The following is a 22,719-nucleotide window of genomic DNA, read 5'->3' on the forward strand; positions in this document are numbered from 1 at the left end:
CAGTCATTTGAAATTTTACCTCCTTGGCATGACTGGAAAACACATTTATCCAGTCAATATGAGGGTAGTTAAAGTCACTCATTAGTACAACTCCCTCTCCTTTACCTGCCTCCCTTTTTTAATTTTCGATCTCAAGATTACCCTAAGTGTTTTGGTCAGGGGGACAATAGCATGTCCCCAGTACTAAATTAGTTTTGGGAGCCAGTATTGTTACCCATAGTCATTCTGTAGGGCTCATTCCGCACACGCAAAATAATGCACTTTCAAGCTGCTTTCACAACTGTTTTTGCCATTCCGCACAGCTTCAAAGAGCCCTGAAAGCAGCTTGAAAGTGCATTATTCTGCGTGTGCGGAATGAGCCTATATGAGTTGGCCCTTTTTAAGGTTTCTAGATTTTTAGACACTATACTAGATTTTGAATGGATTTTTAGTTTAGACCCACATGAGGTGGAGTTTTTTAGCTAGGCTATTGAGAGAGGGGAGATAACGGAGACATGGGGGCACCATTTATGGGGCTGGGGATCCCAGTGTTAATGGGACGGGGTAAATATGACGGTAGGCGGCGGCCTTATGATAGACGGCGGACAAGATATGGATATGCTCGTTCGCCTTCTGACCTCCGTCCTATCCCAAGGAACGAGAGTGGTTGGGTTCAGAGACACCCTGCTTCGTCACTGGTGTTGATAAATGCCAGGTCCATCAATAATAAAACCGCAGTTCTCCACGATTATCTTGGAGACCAGCAGATGGACCTGGCTTGTGTCACCGAAACCTGGAGTGCGTGAAGGCTGAGACCGCCGCCTTGGGCGAGGTCGCGCCACCAGGTTTCGCGTGCCTCCACCAGCCTCGAACCCAGGGCCAGGGGGGCGGGGTGGCAATGTTCATCCGTGATTCTATTCCCTTTAGGGCTATCCCTGTCCCGAAGATCACTGGCTTAGAGTGTGTCGGCCTAGAGTGGTTGGCCTTGGAGAGGTTGGCAGTCCTGCTGGTGTACCGGTCGCCTAGCGCACCTGGGGACAGCCTGCCACGGCTGCTAGAGGTGGTGGCTGACTGGGCGTTGAGGTTCCCCAGGCTTATAGTCTTGGGTGACTTCAACGTCCATGTCGATACTGCCTCTTGTACAGTGGCTGTGGACCTAGTGTCATCCATGGCGCACGCTTAGGCCTCCTTAGTAAATTCTGGCCCCACTCCAGCGAGGCTGGCCACACGCTAGATCTGGTCTTTGGGTCGCGAGTTGATCTGGTCGTATCCTCTGCTGATAGAGTGCCATGGTCCGACCATTATGCCCTGAAGGTCCGGATGGATTTGCCGCACCAACCCTGTCTCCGCGACGGGCTGATTTATGCCCGCCTCGCGGAGACTTATGGATCCGACTGGTTTCCCTGAATGCTCTGCGGGATCCTGAACCTGCCGGCACACTCGATGAGCAGGGGGAGGATTGGCCTTCCCGGCTCTCCGATGCCATCGAAGTTGTTGCCCCTCGCCGGCGGGCTCGGTATACTGTGGAGCTCCGCCTTATGAAGCGGGAACTCAGACGATCTAGAGCGTAGTGTGGAGGAAATCTCACGACGAAGCTGCGGGAACATCTTATAGGACGTTTATGAAAGCCTATGAGATGGCGGCAGAAGGAGGCGAAGAGGACGTTCTTCTCCTCCTCTCTCGCATCTGCTAGCTCTCGCCCAGCACAATTGTTCCGAGTGATTCGATCTTTAACCTCCTTATCGGAGGGTCCAGTAAATTCCCAATTGGCGATTAGTCCTGGAGGCATTTATGAGCTTTTTTGCAGACAAAGTCACGTCGCTCCGCCGGGACCTTCCCTCCACTTTGTCTACAATTAGTGAACTGGAGGCTCCCTTGCCGTCTTCAGGCCCTTGTTTGGCCCAGTTTTCCCTGCTCAAGCCGCTGTTGACAGGGCCTTGGCTGCTGTTAGACCTACTACCTGTCCTCTGGATCCGTGCCCCTCCTGGCTTATAAAACCCTGCCGGGAGGAGTTAAGACCCCACCTGTTGAATATCATCAATGGCTCCCTTGAGCAAGGGAGTCTTTCCGGTGGGTTGAAGGAGGCAGTGGTCCGCCCACTCTTGAAAAGACCATCATTAGATCCTGGAGATCTGGCCAATTACCGCCTCGTGTCGTAATCTTTCGTTCCTGGGAAGGTAATTGAGAGAGTGGTGTTGGAGCAGCTTCAGGTTTCCTGGATGACACATCGACCTTCGATCCCTTCCCAGTCCGGCTTCCGTGCTGGGCATGGGACAGAGACGGTTCTTGTCGCCCGTCACAGACACGCTCCGTATGCAGCTTGACCAAGGCGGATCGGGCGCTGTTGGTATTGTTAGATCTGACCGCGAGCGTTTGATGTGGTCGACCACGACCTGACCCACCCGCCTGGCCGCTTGCAGTGCGGGCACTGTCCTTCAATGGATTACCTCGTTTCTCCGGGACCCGGAGTCAGCAAGTGTGGAAAGGGGACCAGGCCTCTCAGAGGTACCCGCTTTGTTGCGGTGTGCCTCAGGGGGCGCTACTTCCCCGCTATTGTTTAACATCTACATGCGACCCTTGCTCAGCTGAATTACGGAGCTTTGGGCTGATCTGCCATCAATATGCTGATGACACTCAGCTCATTCTGTTGATGGAGGGGGGAACGGTTGCTGCCCCCCTGCAGCTCTACAGCATTGTTTGGAATTAGCTGGTTGGTTACAACAGAGCAGGTTAAAACTTAATCCATCGAAGACGGAGATCCTTTGGCTTGGTTGTGAGGGAGAGGTTGGGAATTTCCAGCCGCCGGTGTGGGAGGGGGTCTCATTGGCGCCGACCTCCTCCATTCGCAGCCTGGGGGTCCACCTGGATTCGTCTCTTTCAATGGAGACCCAGGTGGCCCATATAACCCGGGTGGCATTCTTCCATCTTCGTCAGGCCCGACGGCTGGCCCCCTTCCTCTCCAGCACGGACCTAGCCACTGTGATCCATGCAACGGTCACCTCCAGGTTAGACTATTGTAACTCGCTCTACGCGGGCCTCCCCTTGCATCTGATCCGGAAATTGAAACTGGTCCAGCATGCGGCGGCTCGTCTACTCACAGGGGGTGCCTTCCGAGACCATATCCAACCTGTGCTGCGCCGCCTGCATTGGCTCCCAGTTGAGTTCCGGATCATCTTCAAGGTATGGGTGCTAACCTTTAAGGCCTTACGCGGTCTGGGACCCTCTATGTCCCTTCCAGGCCTCTGCGTTCGGCAGAGGCCAATTTGCTGCTAGTCCCCGGTCCCTCTATGATGCGGCTGGCCTCCACCCGGGCCAGGGCTTTTACGGCCCTGGCCCCTGCCTGGTGGAACACTCTCCCTCCAGCTGTCCGGGCCCTGCGGGATCTTGGTGAATTCCGCAGGGCCTGTAAGCACGGAGTTGTTCCGCCGGGCTTTGGAGTGTCCAGCCGCTGATGTGTGCCCCTCCTCCCTTCTACTCTAGTTCTTGTTTTAGGGTCCCTCCACCATCTATGGGACCCTCCCTCCTTCTTTGCGGAGGTTTTTAAAATTGGATTTTGTTGCTGACGCTGTTTTATATGTTTTCTATGTTTAAACGCTGTATCTATTTTAAATCGATTTGATTGTATGTTTTAAACTGTTGTTCACCGCCCAGAGCCCTTCGGGGGTAGGGCGGTATAAAAAACTCAAAATAAATAAATAAATAAAAATATACCCACCTTGAAATACACAGCAACACCTCCTCCAATACTCCCTCCCCTGTTATATCTGTAAAATTTGCATTCAGGGATGACTGAGTCCCACTGGTTCTCCTACTTCTACAAGGAGTTCTCCTACTTCTACTTCTATTTCCATGTTTTCCCTTAAAACCAAACAATCCAGCTTCCTCTTTTTGAGTCAGAGAGTTACAAGGTGGTGCTAAAGCTACCTAAATGAAAAGTAAAACCATTTTTGAAATATAATTTTTTTAAAAAATTCTAGTTTACTTTTAATTTTTTTTATTTTGAAATTTAGTACAAAAATAACTGTCCTCAAGGCATTCTTAAGACACAGCAATATGCAGAAAAAGTGGATATAATAGTTGAAATCAACAATTGAACAAACAGGTTTTAAGTTGTAATTAGGATCTGTCACATCAAAAGAACAAAATATTAAATGTACTGCAGCCTTTAACAAATCCACAGATTAAAACGAAGTGCCATCTAGCTGGTGAAATTTTGGTAGAGTCGGTAAAGTTTAGAAAGGGTAATCATTTTACTGGAAATGGCTTTTGTAAAAAGGGTTTAATGTTATTTAAAGTAAGAAGTAATATTATTCATGGTTAACACCTCCTGTATTTTGTCACACTAACTTTAAAAGTGAAGGAACAACTTTATAAGTCCATATTCCTGCCAACTGAAATTTTGTTGCCATCAACAAAAGAGCTATCAAAGCTATCAATTCTTTCTAATGAAGTGCTTGATGAGTTTGAGATAGGGGACACTTTCAAAAAAGGGATTCCCAAAACATTTTGATAAGTTTCTAAACTGTGGGGTTTATCATCTACATTTTATTGTTACTTTTTGAAAAAGATTGCTTGGAATATTTTCTTCTTCCGTTTGCATTGCTTTGAATTTTGGAAGCTTTTTGGCTAAGAGCTTGTGGTGAACTGTTTTTTCAAGCAACTAAATATACAGATATATAGATGAGTTAAGAAGACTCTCCGGCACATGGAAGTCATATGGGCTGCAGATTTCCATGACAATTTTCTCCCTGCTCTTTCTGCATTGCTTACCTTGCGTTTCTTCTTCATAAGTTCCTTCTGCATCCTGCCAGGACTGCTGAACTTCTTCTTATCCCATGTGAAGTACCGCTTGCCATCAGTGTGCTCAATGTCAAGCCATATAACATCATAAGGGATGCTATACTTATCGAAACCTGCATCAACCTGTTTTACATCATTCTCATCTTCATAGTTCCATCGACACTGGTGGTAGCCAAGGGAGAAGAGTGGAGGCAGGGACTGAGTACCTAACAAGGAGAAGAGAGCACAAAATCCTTTCAAAAAAATCTCAGACTGATGCCATCAGTGATGCATCCTTTAATTTTGATTTTACTGTCAGTGGATGATTGATAGCATAGGTACTTGTTACACAGTGTAGTTATTCTAACCCTAAACTGGATGCATGAAAAATGCACACAAAGAGACTTTGAAATGGAAGTGTCAAGTTCTCATTTTGTGGCCAGAAAGCAGGTTGCAGTGCTTATACATTGTTTCAAGAAGCCATCATAGCTTTGTAAGTAGGAGTTATTTTGCCACTTGCCCCAGGGACCCTACCGGCTGAGTAGGATGTCAGACTTGCCAGACTGAAATTACCTTGTAACACCATAGGTTACACACAGACAGACAAACTAATGTAAGGCCCTTTCCGCACGGGCGGAATAGAGCGCCCCAGGGACGGCAAAAACGCCATCCCCGGGGAAGCGTTTGCGCAGGAGGTGCTGCTGCTTTGCAGCAGTGCCGTCCTGGCCGCACCATAGCGGTGTGAAGCCGCCGCTTTAAACCTTGCTCATCAAGTGAGGTTTTTTAAAAGCGGTGTATTCCCGCCAGCGTGGTGTGAACCGCACCAGCGAGCTGCCGCTTTTCCCGTTGCCTCCACTGACCTGTCTGTCCAGTGTCGCTCTGGAGGGCTGCAGAGACCCACCCACGCTGCCGTCTGAGGCAGCGTGGGCTGGTCCCTGCAGCCCTCTTGAGCGACACTGGACAGGCAGGTCAGTGGAGGCGATGAACCGGAGGCGGCTCCATGTGGAGCTGCCTCTCCGGTGCGGCGGATAATTTATGCCAGTGGAGCTGCGTTTCTGCCGCTGTGTGGAAAGGGCCAAAGAATCAGTGGGCTGCTACTTTAACAAAAAATACTTGTTTGCAATGCCTTACTGTAAAAACAACAGTTTTGTATTTTAGCAGTTCATAAACAGAGTATTCCTTTTGCAAATGTAAAATCTTCTCTAATGCTTACAGTTCTTTATCTTCCCTTTGAAGGATATGTGGGGGTTGTATGGGAATAGATACAAAATGCTGCATTTTCATTGTAGAACAGTACCTGTCAGTTGTGCATACTGCTTAAAAATATCAAAAGGACAGGGTCCCATTAGGATGAAAGTATCAATGATTCCACTTTCTGACATCCAGCGCACATCAGTTTGAGGCAGCACTCTCTGTTTTGACTGGTCAGAAGTTCTGGAGACCTCAGCCTGTGAAACAAACAAAACAAAACCTTAGAAAAATTATGGTGCAAAAATGAGTTCTGCCAGAGGAAGATGCTAGAAACAATAAGAGGTTTTATAGGGTAAGCACAAGAAATACAAACGATGCACTGGATTTGCTGTTCAACAAAGAAGATTACTTACACATGAGATGAATTCAGCTGAGTTGTTCTGTTCCTATTACAAAGAAGGCAAACTATATTAAGATACCTCACAATACTAGCAAGTTCAATGTGAAGTGAGGATCAATGGTCAAAACAACACAGTTTATGACCTATCTGGATAAACTCAAGCCAGTATCTTATTTACTGTAAGACATGAAGAACTGAGCAGTGCAAATATCTGACAACTGACAAACAAGTTGTCACTGGAAATCTTATATCTAGTAAAAATTACTGTCTGGTTCCAAATTCCAGAGTCAGCTATATGTCCAGTCAGGTAAAAGGTGAAATTACCTCCTGTTACCCAAAATGATTGCCAGAGAGATTTAAGAGCATGAAGCAAAATCAAGACGCCAAATGTGACTAAGAGAATAGTTTTGGCACTGTAGCTCAAGCGCACCCTACATGGACAGCTGTAACTGGCTCCTGTGAATCTTCAGGTAGTTCTATATTTGTAGTATGCATTTGTGTATTCATAAAATATTGTACAGTGACTCACAAGAAGATGTTCACAGTTCAGGCAAATGGATAAACATTGTCACTTATTTTCTCTTTCCAGATCATAATAAATATTACATTTACATTACATTTATTTATACCCTGGAAATTATTCTTTGAATTGTGCTGATGTTAATTTATCAACAGGCCAATATTCCCAAATCTTAATAAGACAAAATTGAAGGAAGTTCTGCTTGTTTCCAGTTTGTTGCAGCATTTTTGGCAGTAGTGAATAAGCTCTGAATCAACTCCACTTCAGAAGAAACAACAATCTTAAAAAAAACACTTAACAAAATTGCTTTATAGCTCCACTAAAAGGGGGGGCGGCTGAATTGCCCTACAGATGTGGCTTGTGCCATCGGATTTACCCTCCCAGGATACTTACCCTGGCAGAAGGGAAAAAACACTGGTGGGAGGACACCACTACCCTCTGAGAAGCCTGGATGAGGCGCTGGGCACCATGTCAGTGCTCCCATCCTGCCACCAGCCTCATTAGTGCAGTGGTAGGGGGATGCCAGAGGGGTTTCTGGGGGTGGAGTCGACTACAGTCAGCTTCTACCTGGGCTTTTGTACAGTGGCTGGCATCTTGGACTTACATCACCCAAAAGGATGGTGTAAGTTCATTTTGTCCCATGGAGACAGGTCGCCTTGGGCTTTGGATTGGGCTGCCCAGTTCAACAGATATATTACCACGTAACACATTTAATTAGCAAAATTAACTACAGTTTTTCAAAAAGAAGGAACTTGCGACACAACCAAAAATATGTAAAAGTATCTGCTGGTGATAAACCACAACTCCATCATATATTCTAGCTATAATAGCTGCTTATGGGCTTTAGGGGTTTTTTTTTTTGCAGGGTGGTGGCTGCTGTATATATTAATGCAATTTTTAATATTGATGTTTTCATAATGGCAATCTTGAGTTTTCTGAGAAAGGTAGGGTATCAATATTTTTTAACAAACAAGCACCATCATCCCATTTCCAACTGTAGCCACCAAGAACAATGCACATGCGACCCTACTGGAATGCATGCAAAACATTATGTTTCTTTGGCTTGAAAATGCATGGAAGCAGGATACAAATAGGGAATATTGCTTGTTTCATAGCCTGTATCCTTTTATGATGAGGCATCCATCACATCAGAACAAATTATTTTAATCAACTTTATGTGCCCCCGAGTGGGTGTGGGTGTGTGTTCCAACTCAGCATCTGCTCAAGATGTACATCAAGAGTGTTATTAGCTACAACAACACTTTTATGCAGCAACCTGACCAAGCTTCCAGTGCAACACTCACCTCCACTGCAGCTTTGGTAGCAATCTCCACTAGAGTTTCAGAGGAATTGAGCCAGAAGATCCCAATAGTTCTGTCTGGTTTGTGTGCCAAAAGCAATGGCACTGAACCATAAATGCCCATTTTGCTGTGGATCTTATACCCAAAGACATCAAGGTTATAAAGCCGGTAGACATTGTCATCACTAGAACAGACAGACAAGAGCAGTACTGGTGCAGAATGGAAATGACTGTAACTTTAATCACTGCCTTTTAAGGCTTATGACTGGGATTAAGTGAGAAGCAACTCCCTATAACAATAATTTATGCTATAAATGGAGTTTGTTATAAAGATTACACTGATGAGGTTCTGCAAAGTTTACATATCACCAGGATGAGGCATAGCCTATCAATCCTTTTGCTCTGGTATAGTTATAGTTAGCTAGATATAATTCTCACTACCAATGAGGTTACCACTGCTCTGACTGTACACTTCCAGCCCAATCCTGAATGTGTTTATTCAGCAGTAACACCAATTCAGTTCAGTGGCATTTGTTACCTAGAAAGCATGCTTATGACTTTATTAATACCTATACATTCCAAACTTGTTGCACCTCTTATTAGCTTATTTGTATACTATATATTTTGCAAAACATAAAAAGCAACGAAAAAGGAATAATGGGACAACTGGTGAAAATGGATGCAGATTGTAACACCAGATGAGACAGTCGTCATGCTGGTTCTAACTGGATGGATGTGCATGAAAGAACAATTTGTCTGGGGTGCAGCTGTCAGGAAGAGAATAGCTCTTCAAATAAAATATTAGATACAGCTCTTCTACGTTTTACTGTGTTACTGATAATCATTCATTGACTGATATGTAGTCCCATGTACAATGTGCTGCTGAGGATTTACATTCCATGAAAACAGTGTGCAAGAAGAGAGATGATCTGGGGTATTCAGAAAGCTGGTGGGAGTCTTCAGATCTGATGCTCAGGGTGGATGAGAATAACTGGGTGGTTGTTGAATAGCTCCACTGCATAAGGAAGGAGCTTGTGAACAGATTGTGGGAAGGTGGGCCTACCTTTTATCAGGTATGGGAACACAAAGGGAAAGTGATGGAGACATTTTAGTGGGTTTGGCCTGAGAGGAGTTCTTATCTGCTTTTGATACCAGTGTACCTTGCCATATGGTATCTTACTGAACAGAGGTTACAGGTAACACAGCTAACAGCCACTGGGGAGTTCTGATACATATTTTACAGTTTGTTTCATATACCAGCTGAGGAGCATCCCTGGTTGCCCACTGGGTGGAAGAGGACATGAAATGAATGGAATTTCAAGAAGATTTCAGTTATGCAAGAAGGCATGGAACTGAGCTATGGAGCATCCTGAAGAGATAGTAGATCTTTGGGAAATATTCATACTAGGTTTAAGCAGAACAAGGCTGTGTGCTGTTGGCAAGGGAGGAGTGGGCTAAGAGCTGGGAAGCTGATGGCTCTACTAGACAGGACACAGGACCTACCTAAGTAGTTCCCTGACAGTGCTTGAGGAGATGAGTGGGGTTGCATCAAGACTACAGCACTGTAAAAGTTAACTACCCCCATGTTGTTTTCTCCATACAAATGATCTCTTGCAGAGTTACTATTTGTCCTGATGTGTAAAACCTACAGAAACAGGGAAGGGAGAGAGTTGCTTTTTAGCACAAATCAGCCCCCAGCCTGCTCTGTGTTTTCTTTAATTAACCTTGAAGATCTAGGGAGTCAAGCCCAGAAGCTTATTTTATTCTCAAGCTCATGATCTTTTATCAGTTCTTAAAGGTCAGAGCTCTGTAATGTTGCTAGCACATAGCCCAGTTGACATCCCTTTTATTATTTTAAAGTAGGCCTAAAGCCTGAACCAGGGTTTATAAAAGCAAGAAACTGTAAGTGGAATTCAGTTTCTTGACAGTCAGAGCTGCAGAGATCTGAAAGGTTATACTAATGAAAAAAAAGAAGTGGCCTAAAGGAAAGAGAAAGCAGGGAGCTGTAGAAAAGTGGGATCAAAAGACTGGGGAAAACTTGAATCCTTGCCATCTTGCGATACAAAGTCAGTAATATTACCTGGTATTTTTAAGCAGAAGATTCTCTGCATGTTGAGGTATTCCATAAACATGCTCATATCCATGTAAAGAAAAATCAAGACCTACAGAAGTGGGACCTGTAGGAAGAGTATTAAGACTATTATGATTAAAAACAGCATAGTGATGTGACGAAAACATGTAAGAAAATTGCACTGCCTAATAATTGATTCACAAGTGCCTGGCAGCAAAGACCTTTGTCACCTATTATACAAAGATGTATTGCTGTTAAGGCACATGTTAGAGTTTCAGTAAGTCAAGATTGAAACAAGAAACAGCTTTAAAGGGACCAAGCTATTCAGTCCATACCTAATATTATATTAAATTTATAGTAGGACATGTCTCAAAGCAAGGGAGCTAGCTCTGGAACATTTACATGAGCCCTGCCCCTGCAACTTGAACTTTTGAACTTAACCTAATTCTTGACCTACTTTGTGATGTAGCCAGTGCTTAGTTAAACCACAACCCCTGTCTAGTGGAAATTTTCAAAACGTACTATTTTTGCAGAAACTTATTTCCTGTTATTGTCTTCAATAGGCAATAAACTGTTTTTCACCCTTCCTGCATAAGGCTGTTAAGTTTCTAGTCTAGCAAACCCACAAAGGACTATATATTTTTCAAAAGTTTCCAATCTTGTAATCTGCCAAAAAGACAAAGGAATAATGGCTCCACAGGTATATTAATACATCTTTTTCCTGTAGACAGGTTACAATGTTAGCAATAGTATCACACATTTTCAATTTCTAGAAAAAAAATCATTGCAGATAAATGTTCAATAATTTGGCAAAAAATTTCATGGCACCTTGAAGACAAGGCTTTTATTGCAGTATAAAGTTTCAAGAATCAGTGGCCACATCATCAGTTCTGGCTGCAAGAAACTAACATAGATACTCCTCTGAAATGCATTCATTAACGAAATAACCAACAGAAAGCACAAACAGTTCATTATTACACTATGGTTAATCTTACCACTGGCTTTGATGTCTAAAAATCTACCAAACTTTTCTTCCCAATGTCCCAAGTCTTCTTGATTTTCCTGTGTGAGTAAAAATAAGAAAAAATATAGTTTGTCTGGACAATAAATACCTATGTCTCTAGAGCATGCATGGAAACTCTTTTCATACTACAAGTGATGAATGCTATAACTGCGGGGAAAATCTGAGGCCATTCAACCAGGTGCATTGCCATCCTAATCTTGCCCACTTTGGATGCTTATGCACCCACCTAAGTAATCAAATAGCTCACTCCTCCTCACTCCTCCCATCAGTTCAGCCATAAATTTATCACCTGATTTGTTAATTTTCATAAGTTGTTCTCAATTAGAATCACTGATCTGTATTCTGGCAAGTTGTCTAATACAAAATATACAAAAATAAACTAGGTTTACCTCAGAACAGTCAGTGGATCCATCTGTCTTTTTATGCAATGTAGAGTTCCTAATTTTTAAAAAAAGAATAAGTCAGCCATTTACTTATTTATTTATTTCTCAATTTCAATGGCATTACCTTCAGTGTCAGAATATTTATGATCACAATCTAAGCTGATTTTAATCCATAAGCGGCAACTTTCACGGACACTGAAAAATCACACCTGATTTGCGGTGGATGCTGCAGGTGTTCAAAACACAACAGGCCATTTGCGTTCATGCTCAATACAATCTCATCCTTGGAAACAAGCTGTATCTGAAATGGATTTGCTGTGATGTAAAGCTGCTGGTCTTCACTGGAGCAAGATAACACAAGCTCATTTGCATCTTTTTGTGATATTGTTAGCCTGTTGAATGGGAATAAGCAGCAATACATAAAACCTTTGAAAGCTTATACTCCAAAACAGCTAGTCAATTAAACATATTATAGGTATATATCAAAAGCCACAAATCCTGAAATGGGTTATGGCAGGCATATATGGGGCAGTCTGGAAGAGGAATGTGGACCGTTTCTCTCCACCTTGGTTTCCCTGACCCGCCCTTCGCAGTGTGGCCAGGCACATGGCTCTCTGGGATGTGGAGCACCAGTCTATTGCAGTCCTGGCCCTGGGGAGGTGTTCCTTCTGCTGAGGTTGCTTCTTTGCCTCCTGGGCCTGCCTGCTGCTGCTGGGCCCCTTTCGATGCACCAGACACTGGATGAGTGCTGCTGTGGCCTCACTGATCTAGAGTCCAAAGAAGGATGGCTTTGCTAGGACTGAGAGAGGGGGTTCCAGGAAACCCAGCGTAGGTGGCATTGGTGCATCCTGGGGGACTGGTGGTGTGACTGCCATTGTGCTGGGACAGATGCCCATTAACATATCAATTGAAATTCTCCCCACCTAGGCAGACTGCATGATCCTTACAGAAAATTCCTTATAGAACTTTATTTTTCTAAACTATAAATATACACAAAAATCACCTGTTGGGGGTAAGGTATTATTGCATCATAATGGTATCAAGAACCACTGAAAATACTAGAGTAATAAACAGAGTCACACTTCCTCTGTCTTTCTCCTGGCAAAGGACCTCCATCAGAGTGGCCAATGGACAGAAGCTAGATCAAAATTTGTCTAAATCATTGATTTTATCCAAGAAAATCTGAAGCTACCAATTGCTCAACCAGCTCAGCCACTTTTCCCAAGAAGAGATTAGCAATGGGACACTAAGTTGACAAAATCATCTGGTTCACAAAGAGCTTTCAAATGGTAGTTAGAGTTTACTTCCCCTTGGACCCAACAGCCACTTTCAAGACAGACAAAGGTTAAGCAGAGCATTTTGCTTCAGTGGATTTAGAGGGGTGTAATTCTGTTTAGGATTAGTTAATCCTAACTGTTAATCTCTTCAGGTACCTTGTCATCATCTCAAGCTATAACAGCTGACATTCATCCAAGTAAAAACAGCTAGATGGGGCTAAGAGACTGGTAATTAGATACCATAATTGAGGCTTACTTGAGGTTTGCAGGCTCTTTTATGAGAACATCAGGGACTTGATATCTTGGTTTCAATGGTGCTATTTCATTAACTTTAAGTCTGAAAATATTTCCCTCTATTTCATAAAGTTCTACCAACAGAAGAACCTAAACATGAGAAATAAATAATTAAATCAGTATATTAAGATGAACTACTTTATATTCTAATTAAGATTTTATATGAGTTGGCTGCATTTATGAACTTAAAAAAACAAATTTTAAATAAAAAAGAATATCTGCACAGTTGGCAGCATTAAATATGTAAAGATGAGGGGGGAAATGGAGGCTTTGGATGTAGACAGTTTTTAGATAAAAGTCCATGTTATTTTTAATGATCCTACATTTGACTGAATATCTTGTTAGTCAGTTGTTTTGAGTGCTTGGAGGCAAAATTGGGTGGAATTCATTTAAAGTCAATTATCACCTGTTATCAGCTACGGCTTCTAACTGTTATACAAACACTCTGAGATAATGCATTACTTGTACATTTATCACTGAGTAAGCACCCTGTGTCACATAAGAGGTCCAAAGCAGGTCTTTGTCTAGAAAAATGGCAGTTAACATTGAGTAATTGTCACAGAATGAGAGAAACACCCTTTGGGGAACATCCACTCCGACCCCAGTGTAGTTCCATGGTAGCACCCATTTCCAGGTTTGCCTGCTGTGGAGCTGTGGGGAGGCTGGACGCCACCATCTTTGCCCATGTGGTTGCCCATTATGCCGGTGGAGGGGGCAAACATGTACCGTGCCTCTGCCATACCCCCAAGTGGATTCCTCCCCCACCCCCGTATTGGGATGTCATTATGGGAACCCTGCTACCTATTCATTCAAATATCACAAAACTGGACCAATATCACCCTGATTTTGTTGATATGTAATTGGGATAATTTTGTTATAATGTTAATAATAAACTTATTAATGTTTTCTTCTTGATCACTGATAGTTAAAGTGAACTCCTACCTTGCTTTCTTCATTGATAATCTGAAATTTGACACCGCTGTCAGATATCTCCACTGTGTCTAGCAAGGCTTGATATAATGACTTCCCGGGACATAAAAGTTTCTGACGTCTGCAACACAAGGAAGACAATTCACTTGTCCAATTATTCATTTCTATAATAAGGTTATAATCCTGCACACATGAATCTCCTTAAATCCCATTAACTTCAAAGAGGTCTAAAAAGGTTTGTAATCCAAACTGTTGCTTCTAATAGCAAACTAGACTGCATGCCTATCAAAACAGGAACAGACAAGTAAAGGGGTTATTTTGCACACTTTGTGAACTTCAGTTTCCTAAAAAAGGAGTGAGAATAAAGAAGACCTGATAAATAAGCAACATGTTCATTGAACCTGACAAATATTCAACTTGCTCATTGGTCTCACAGATAGTCAGGACAGTTAAGCATCAGTTAAAAGGCAAAAGGGGAGGGGACAAGAAAACTGAAGGGGAAAATGAAATTGGATGAAGGAGCTTCTTTGAATCCAAGTTAAACATATTCTAAGGCCGAAGTTGTGAAGGGATCAGAACTCCTACTAACTTAATACTCCCCTCTCCATTCCAGGATAAAGTTAGGGGCGAGGGAACCCTATTATGTGATTTGAATTTCCCCAATTTCTTTTCCTGCAAACTCTCCCACACAGTACAAAAAATAGGAAGTTTTAAAAATGTCCACTTCCTGAGTTGTCCTACTCAAATAGTTGTGTGATCAACAGCTTTCTGCTCAAATAATTCTAAACCTCAGCAGTTGGGGAAATTCCAGTGTTTAACACTAGATCTTTGAGGTTTAGTTAGATGAGTTTAAAATCATTCACATTTTATCATTACTTCTTCAACTGCTTCGTTCTGTATTTGAACATTTTCTTTATCAGCTTCTCATTATCAAAACAAAGCTTTTCAAATTCTGTTTGGACTTATGCAAAACCCTATTTCCTCTTATCTGTTTCAAATGTATTTCTTACTTGCATATTTAAGAACCAGCGACATTTTATCTCTTCATTTATTTGTTCCCCTGCTTTCAGAAACACCTTATCTCTTGTCTCTGTTATAATCTCTATATCTTAAATCCCAGTATTTTTAATTGTTCATTGTAGTGCTTCTATTGGTGATAACCACAAGGGTGTGCCGGTATATATTCTAGTCTTATATTTCTTTCATATTTTCAAAAGGACTCATCTTACAAAATGATTTTTAAATGTTCTATCCAATCTCTCTTTTTCAGGCCACATATACAGGTGCCAACCGTATACATTATCGTGGCCTTGTAAACTAAGTATTCTTTCTTTTATCAAGACTATCCATTCTTTTATCCATACCGGTAGTATGTCCTCAACTCCGGTAATGTTAATCCTCTTTAGGTTCTTAAAATTATGTGAGGTGTATCTTATCCTTGGCTTTTCTTTCCCCTTATGAACTTTATCAGATCTCTCTTTCACTGTATAAACTGTATTTGTCTTTAACAATTATTGAAATAATTTGGATAAGAATAATATTTTTGGAAGAAAACTCATTTTGATTATTGCAACTTGTCCTAATAATGATTAAGAGAGATTCTGCTATTTTTCTAAATCTTTTTTATATCTTCCCATAGTTTCCTATAATTGTTCTGATATAATGTTATTTTCTAATTACAATGTCTAAGTATTTGATTTTATAGGCTAGTTGAAATCCTGACTTTGGAGCAATGCTTCTATATCTTCAGTCATATTTTTCATAAGTATATTTGTCTTTTGATTATTTAAGACCTGCTAGGTTACCAAATTCTCTTATTTTACCCATCATCTTTATGCTTATTGTAAAGAACAACTTGTGAGTAGATAAGTTGTTCCAATGCCACTTTGATCATATCCCGTTTTCCTCTTTATTCCTTTACCGCACAAGCAACTGTCAGGCAAGGGTGTTATCGTGGTTATTCTGGCCTTCTCACAATGCTATTGGATATAGTTATAGTAGAACTGCAGTTGTGTGACATGAAAAACATTTACATTTCTTACCTATAGAAAGCAATTTGATTGCATGACTTAAAGCAGCTTTTGTCCACAGCCTCATCTTCGACACTGGATAGAGGAAAGTATAATTTAGGCATGTACTGAGCAAACAAACGTTTATTCCTTTCTATTATAGTAGCACAACCTCATTTTGTTTTGTACAAAAAGTGAACAATGTAAAAAAAACAACCTTCGCAATTATTGTTTCCTGTGGCATCTTGCAAAAAGTAACAGACAGCCACAGAGTATAAGTATGAAAGTAACAGGTGCTTAAGTGAGGGACATGCTTTATAAACAAAGAAAATCCATCTTTTAAAACTGAACAACTATAGAAATGTACAACACAAGTGCTTTTAAGATAATAATCTGTGTGCAGTCATACAGTTTAACAATATTACTGCAAAATAAATTAAAACTTTGTTAGCAGTATTAGTTCAACAGGACCACAGGATTAATGAATTGATACTGAATAGGAATCAATTCAAAACATTGCTTTTTCCTCTGCTTATATTTTCAAAGGTTCTCCACAACTGCTTTGTCTCAAAAGGCCTTTGTGTATCTAGAAACCTCAGCAAACAACCTTGTCTCTATCTTATCAGGTTTGTAAGCACTTTTTCCATGGCTGTCCTGCATGGTATCCTACAAAAACAAACCAGAATTGTCATGATCTAATTGACAAAACCAGAGTGTATATACTCAGGATCTCTTTATCAGTTACAATTAGGGAATAGGGAAGTAGTGTTGCCAGATCCAGGTAGGGAAACTCCTGGAGATTTGAGAATGGAGTCTCAGGAGGCAGGGACCTCAGTGGGGTACAATACCACACTGTCCACCCTCCTAAGCATCCATTTTCTGCCGAGGAACTGATCTCGGTTGTTTGGAGATGAGATGTAATTCTGAGGGATCCCCAGGTCCAACATGGACACTGGCATCCCTAATTTATAGCATACAAAGAAGGTGCATTAAGTGATTCTAAACACGCACTTTTACTAAAAAGGTCACAAGCTGTATTGTGAACACTTCTGCCACAACTGGTTAATTGCCAAATAATGCATTTCTTTCCTCATTTTATCTATTTTAATTCCAGTATATTCTAAAGAAAGGCATTACATTTTTAATACAGGAAACTGAACTTTTTTCTACAGTCATGTATCTATTTGCATCCAGAAAATAAACTGTTTAACACAAATGCACAATAAGTTGCTCAGTGATTGTTAAATCAATTCAACTGCAAGCCCTTTCACTTGGCATGTTCACTTTTTTTGACCAATGCAACAGTATTTCCTATATATAACACTTTTGCATGTTCATACCTGAAAATGTTGAAAGGGTATTTTCTGTGTATTAAACTACCCCCTTTAAAGTGTGTTTACTAATTTAACTGCATGTGGAGCATCCTCTTCAGAGTCACAAGTCACGTATTGCAGAACCACTCAGGTTTACCTGATTTCCTCTTGCGAACTTGCTTCCATAGCATTCCCCACAGACTGCTCTTTCGCACGAGCGCACCGCAGCCACAGCGAACCCTCCTACTGAACAGGGCTAAAGAAACACACTGAAAACCTTTCCTCGAATGACAGGGCGTGAGTTCCCTTTCTCTCAGCCTGCTGGGAAATGTAGTTTAGCAAACACTCCTCAGCCGTTTGCCAAAATAACGTGCGGTATAACTGGGCGGGCACATGATAATCTGACATGCTGATTTCTCTTGAGCATTAAAACCGTATGGCCAATAAAAAAAAAAAAAGCAGTATTGCAAGTGTTGTGTTTGGGGCTAAGCCGGCTCCCAGAGCTAAAACGTTATGTTATTAAACATGCCCAGCTTTGAGAAAGGAGATGCCATGCTAGGGTTGCCAGCTCTGGATTGGGAAATTCCTGGAGATTTGGGGGGAGGGGAGGGGAGGGGGGGGCGAAGTTTGGCAAGGGCATGGTTTGGAGAGGAGAGAGTATAATGCCATTAAGATCCCCTTCCAAAGCAGCCATTTTCTTCAGGGAAACTGATCTGTGTAGCCTGGAGATCAGTTGTAATTCCAGAAGATCTCCAGCCACCATCTGGAGGCAGGCAATCGAAGGCCAGCTACCTGTATTCTGTAAATCGTTTGATGAACTGAACTGATCATCAATATTTGATATTTAAGAATTTGTAACGGGTAATAACGACAAAACTTTAAGATTTCCAGATCAAAATAAAACGGTATGCTAGCCAGCAGGAATAAAAACAGTGTTTTTATTATGAGAAAAGCCAGTCTTGGCCATGCTTGCCTTGGTCAGTCCAAGAAACCTCACATTAAACAGTCTCAGATGTGCCGTGGCAGGCACTGACTGGGGAAGGGATTATGCACACATCTGGCTAGATGCTCTCTCCGTCATGTATAATCTGTTCAATTTTTTTAAAAAAACCTTGCGACTCTCTTCACATTGAAGGGTGGCACTGGCAGCTGTCTGTGGTTGAATGACTTGGTGCAGCAATCCTATGTTCTGCCTATTATTGTAAATAGTCGTGGGGCTACTATAGTCGTAGCCCTCCCCCTCTCCCTACTGACAAACAATAAAGACTATGCAGAACTCATTTTTTTTCAGGGTGCAGTGACAAGGCACCATGCTTTGATGACGGGTCACAATAAATGTATGGTTTTCAGAATAAACGAAAAAGGAGTCTGATGCGTTAACGATCTTTTTCTTCTTGCCACGTAACAAATACCCCACTTAACGAAAAGGCCATCGATTAACCAAAGACCACGAGTCTTATTTTCTGGTTTTGCCACCACGGTTACCCCCCCACCCCCCACCCCCGCCGGAGACTGGCATTCAGAATTGCAACCCCATGTCACAGTCCTGCTGCAGAAGTTCTGCGCCTTCAAAGCCACAACCGTGACGTCACACCTCTAGCGTGACTAGTCCACGGTGTCGACTCGAGACCACAACATACAGGTCGAGTCAGGCGCCCCGCCTACTGTGGTGTCTCCTGCACCAATCAGGTGGCGCCCCATCACGCGCCTCCCTTCCCTCTGCCTGGAGCCTCTGGCCTGTGGAGCGGAAGGGGCGGACTGAAGAGTCTGGGGCGCGCGCTCTCCTTGACACCTTCGCTGCGGAGGGATGGCACGCGGAGTCTGCGCGCTCTGTGGGATGCTGCGGCGGCGGCTCTGCTTAGGATCGAGCCTGCTGTTCCTTCAGCTCCTGCTTGTGTGTCCGCCGAGCCCGGCTGGAGCGGGCCAGTTCTCCAAGTGGCGGCTGCCGGCGCCCGTGGTGAGCGAGACAGGCGCCTGACCGTCCCCTCCCCCCGCATCTTGACGAGCAAGTGTGGATGGATCCGGGAAGGAGGGTGGCGCGGCATCCTGGACGGCGACGATGGGCTGCGCTTGGTGGGATTAAGCTAGGGTGCTGATAGATGAATCGGCAGCCTCCACCTTGTTCCCGAGAGGATGCTTGGAGTGCCCCCAAATTCACGTGTGAGCGCCACCGCCGCTGCCCCCGTGTTCCCTCTGCCTCCGGGTTGCGCCACCTGCAGCGGGGGTGCGGAGAGACTGGGGCTTGTTGGCTTCTTGCTTTGCTACAGCACCTGGCATGAGCGTCCCGTCCTTTTCAGTAGCCGATTCCCCATATTCTGGCCAGGTTTTGTTCCTCTTCCTGATCTTGGCTGCCAAGTTTCATTTGATCCCGAGGTTAGCTTTATAACGTCACAGTTCAGCCCTGCACCAAAGAAAGAGCAGGGAGTGTTTTCTTCAGCAACCAAGATCTGTATTTCTGAAATTAGGGGGTTTATATTAAAGGGTAAGGAGTCCTGATGCCGTGGAAGGTTCATAATATCCTGCCTAGACATAATTAATTTGGTTTTAAATTTTGAAAATTGCTCACTCATTACTGAGAATTTTTAGTTGTGGATAAAGATTTTTATATAAAAACGCATAATTTACAGCCTCTGCAAACAGTAAAAGGCGCTGAAAGTGTTTTGGGGGATTTATCTGCACAGATAACTTTTTCATGTGTGTGATCTGCTCCTGGGAATAATGAAAAGTTAAGGGTGCTGCTCAAGAATGTTGTCACAAGTGTGACATAGATATAGCAATGCTATGCATGGACACAGGAATGGCACAGGTGCTGCAATTTCACAAACAGTTCCTTTGACTTCACTCTATTCACACAGGTGGACCACTCACATAAACAGTTATTCGTGAGGTAGACTTCCAAAAAATAATGTTCTAATTGGCTGTTCAAAACGAAATCACAAGTCTCAGCTTTTGCAATTGGAGATTGTGCATGAGGAAGTGAATATCAAGGAAGCTGAAAAGCGTGTAATGGCCTCACCCTTTAGTGATGACAATCATATTTGTAGGTTTCATGTCTGAAGGCTTGAGGCAGAAAATTTGCATAACTACAGCCAGGTGCAGGGTTGGTTTTTTTTTAAAGTATGGCCATGTTCTGACTTCAAAGATTCTGAAAGAAGGTGAGATGCATACTGAACTGTCATAGCTTCTTTAACATATGGTACAATTCTAATTCTGACAAGACTGTACCCTAGGGCAATTTGAGTATTTCAGCTAGCACCTAGCTACATGCAAAATTTACTGCTTAATTTATGTTTAGAATTGTAGACACATGAATGAAAACTATGGGTGCATGAGCTTGCACAAGACAGTGCTGTTGCACTTGTAAAATTCCATTATGGATCCTGTGAAATAGGGTGAAGTGAACAGAAATGACTGTGCCCCATGTAACCATGTAAAGTGCCTGGTATTTGTAATTCCCAATGGCAAGAAGACCTTTATTACTCTACAGCTTCCTAAATATCAATGTGTGTCAAAATTCTCACTTGCCAGATATTGCAGTGTGCTCCATTCTGCTGCGTAGGTCACAGCACCCCAGGTTCTTTTTAGGGTTCTAATGAAATCAAAACCAGTTACATACAAACAATGCTGATTTAGATTTATGAAATCAAACTACTTTATTAAATGTAATAGCACACTAGTCTAACAGTGGATAATCAAGTAAAAGCCATTCTCACCTATATGCATCCATCATACCAGCTGAGAGCTAAAACCATTCACCTCAGTGGCAGAGAGCTTACTTGTTTTATCAGTGGTGTCATGCATGGTCGTATCTAGCTTTGCTTCTGCTACATGTGACTCCTTAGTACATTTTCTGTTGCTACCTTGTATATGTTCCTTAGCCAGCCATTATTTATTGATCTGATCGGTTAATATATAGTTACCCAAATTTTTAGAGGACCCCTAAGAGTGAGCTTCTCAATCCTGGCCAATTTGTAGGATTTTCCAGTAACGGGTTCTTCATTTGATTGCATATTTGCAAATAATTTTCTTGGCCTGGAAAACTGTTTCAGTTGTGACATCTGATTTCTTAGCCAAGTTCTGACTTCGTTCTGGGGTGGAGGCTCTTGGACATCTAAATTCTTGACTTCAGATCATGTAACACAGAATATATTACAGATAAACAGGTTTGCTTTGTGATTACATGTACACTGTGATTAGCTACTATTTGGCTGAAGTTTCGCAAAATATTATATTAAATGAATTTTCTGTTAATGAAACGTGTAGTATTCATATGTAATCTTTATCTCAGCAATGACTGATTGGGTGCCTTGGTCAAATCTCTCAGTCTAAACCCTCCACTTGTAATGTAGGAATAATAATATTGTTCATTTTCATTGATGAGCAGAAGACTACTGGATAATATAGCAATTACAATAACATTATAACTGATCCATAAACTTTGAAATCTAGATTTCAAAGTTTATGGTAGTTTATGGTATTTACATATTGCTTTTGTTGCTTTTTGTATATTATCCAGTAGTCTTTGCAACATTCATATTCTTACTTTGATGACTTCATTGGTGATTTTCTTGTGAACTGAACATGGGGTTCTGTTTGGGCTATATGATAGACATCTATTTTAAAAATAAAAATCAAATTAATGTTCATATCACCTCATCATAGACATAGCAGTTCTCTGAACACACAAAGCTGCCTTATACTGAGGCCCTTGGAGCGCAATCCATTTATACTGGAGTGACTGAGAATTTCACTGTCAGGGTCAGTATTATGTACTGTCACTGGTAGCAGCTCTCATAAGTTTCAGGTGAAGCTCTTTCACATTATCTACTACCTCAGTCATTTAATTAGAGACACCAGAGATTGAACTTGGGACCTGTTGTCTGCAAACAGGATTGAGCCACGTCTGTTCCCTCAAATTGGTTTATATTTGAGTTATGAAGTCATGAGCTATCAAGTAGTATACATGCCTGCATGATTCAAACTGTATCACTGCTTCTCTTTACTTCTGTTTCTTTGTATAGGGGAAAAATTTGTTTAACTTTGGAAAGATTCTCTTCAGCAACACTACTGTTTTCCTAAAGTGTAAGTGTATTCATATTGTCGCTTAATGTATGATACAATGGTGTTCTGCAAAAGTTACGTTAGCTCAGTCTCCATTAGCATTCCCTGTCCTCTTCATCTCAGCATTTGAAAACATTGATCTGTGGCTAGTATAGCTTCATCAAAGATCCATAATGTTCTGAATGCTT

The 22,719-nt window shown here is 42.2% G+C and overlaps 2 protein-coding genes across 6 annotated transcripts in view; one reads left to right on the forward strand and one right to left on the reverse strand.

Moving 5' to 3' along the window:
• Nucleotides 1–17,758, reverse strand: part of GANC (glucosidase alpha, neutral C) — a 44,235-nt gene extending 26,477 nt beyond the window's left edge. Inside the window, exons 1-12 of one of the 2 annotated variants that reach the window (XM_048485844.1) lie at nucleotides 17,628–17,758; nucleotides 16,191–16,253; nucleotides 14,161–14,269; nucleotides 13,181–13,308; nucleotides 11,857–12,039; nucleotides 11,654–11,702; nucleotides 11,236–11,302; nucleotides 10,250–10,346; nucleotides 8,174–8,354; nucleotides 6,363–6,395; nucleotides 6,056–6,206; nucleotides 4,750–4,985 (exon numbers count right to left, since the gene is read on the reverse strand). In XM_048485844.1, coding sequence (XP_048341801.1) covers nucleotides 4,750–4,985; nucleotides 6,056–6,206; nucleotides 6,363–6,395; nucleotides 8,174–8,354; nucleotides 10,250–10,346; nucleotides 11,236–11,302; nucleotides 11,654–11,702; nucleotides 11,857–12,039; nucleotides 13,181–13,308; nucleotides 14,161–14,269; nucleotides 16,191–16,253; nucleotides 17,628–17,656 — 1,326 coding nt within the window. In that variant the 5' untranslated portion in view covers nucleotides 17,657–17,758. The remainder of the gene's footprint in view (nucleotides 1–4,749; nucleotides 4,986–6,055; nucleotides 6,207–6,362; nucleotides 6,396–8,173; nucleotides 8,355–10,249; nucleotides 10,347–11,235; nucleotides 11,303–11,653; nucleotides 11,703–11,856; nucleotides 12,040–13,180; nucleotides 13,309–14,160; nucleotides 14,270–16,190; nucleotides 16,254–17,627) is intronic. The other variant, XM_048485845.1, reaches the window with a different exon arrangement.
• A 1,464-nt stretch (nucleotides 17,759–19,222) lies between these two features.
• Nucleotides 19,223–22,719, forward strand: part of TMEM87A (transmembrane protein 87A) — a 28,931-nt gene continuing 25,434 nt past the window's right edge. For all 4 annotated transcript variants that reach the window (XM_048484964.1, XM_048484966.1, XM_048484965.1 and 1 more), the window contains exons 1-2: nucleotides 19,223–19,427; nucleotides 22,492–22,552. In XM_048484964.1, coding sequence (XP_048340921.1) covers nucleotides 19,278–19,427; nucleotides 22,492–22,552 — 211 coding nt within the window. In that variant the 5' untranslated portion in view covers nucleotides 19,223–19,277. The remainder of the gene's footprint in view (nucleotides 19,428–22,491; nucleotides 22,553–22,719) is intronic.

The sequence above is a fragment of the Sphaerodactylus townsendi genome, linkage group LG02 (genome assembly GCF_021028975.2).
Source record: "Sphaerodactylus townsendi isolate TG3544 linkage group LG02, MPM_Stown_v2.3, whole genome shotgun sequence".
NCBI lineage: Eukaryota > Metazoa > Chordata > Lepidosauria > Squamata > Sphaerodactylidae > Sphaerodactylus > Sphaerodactylus townsendi.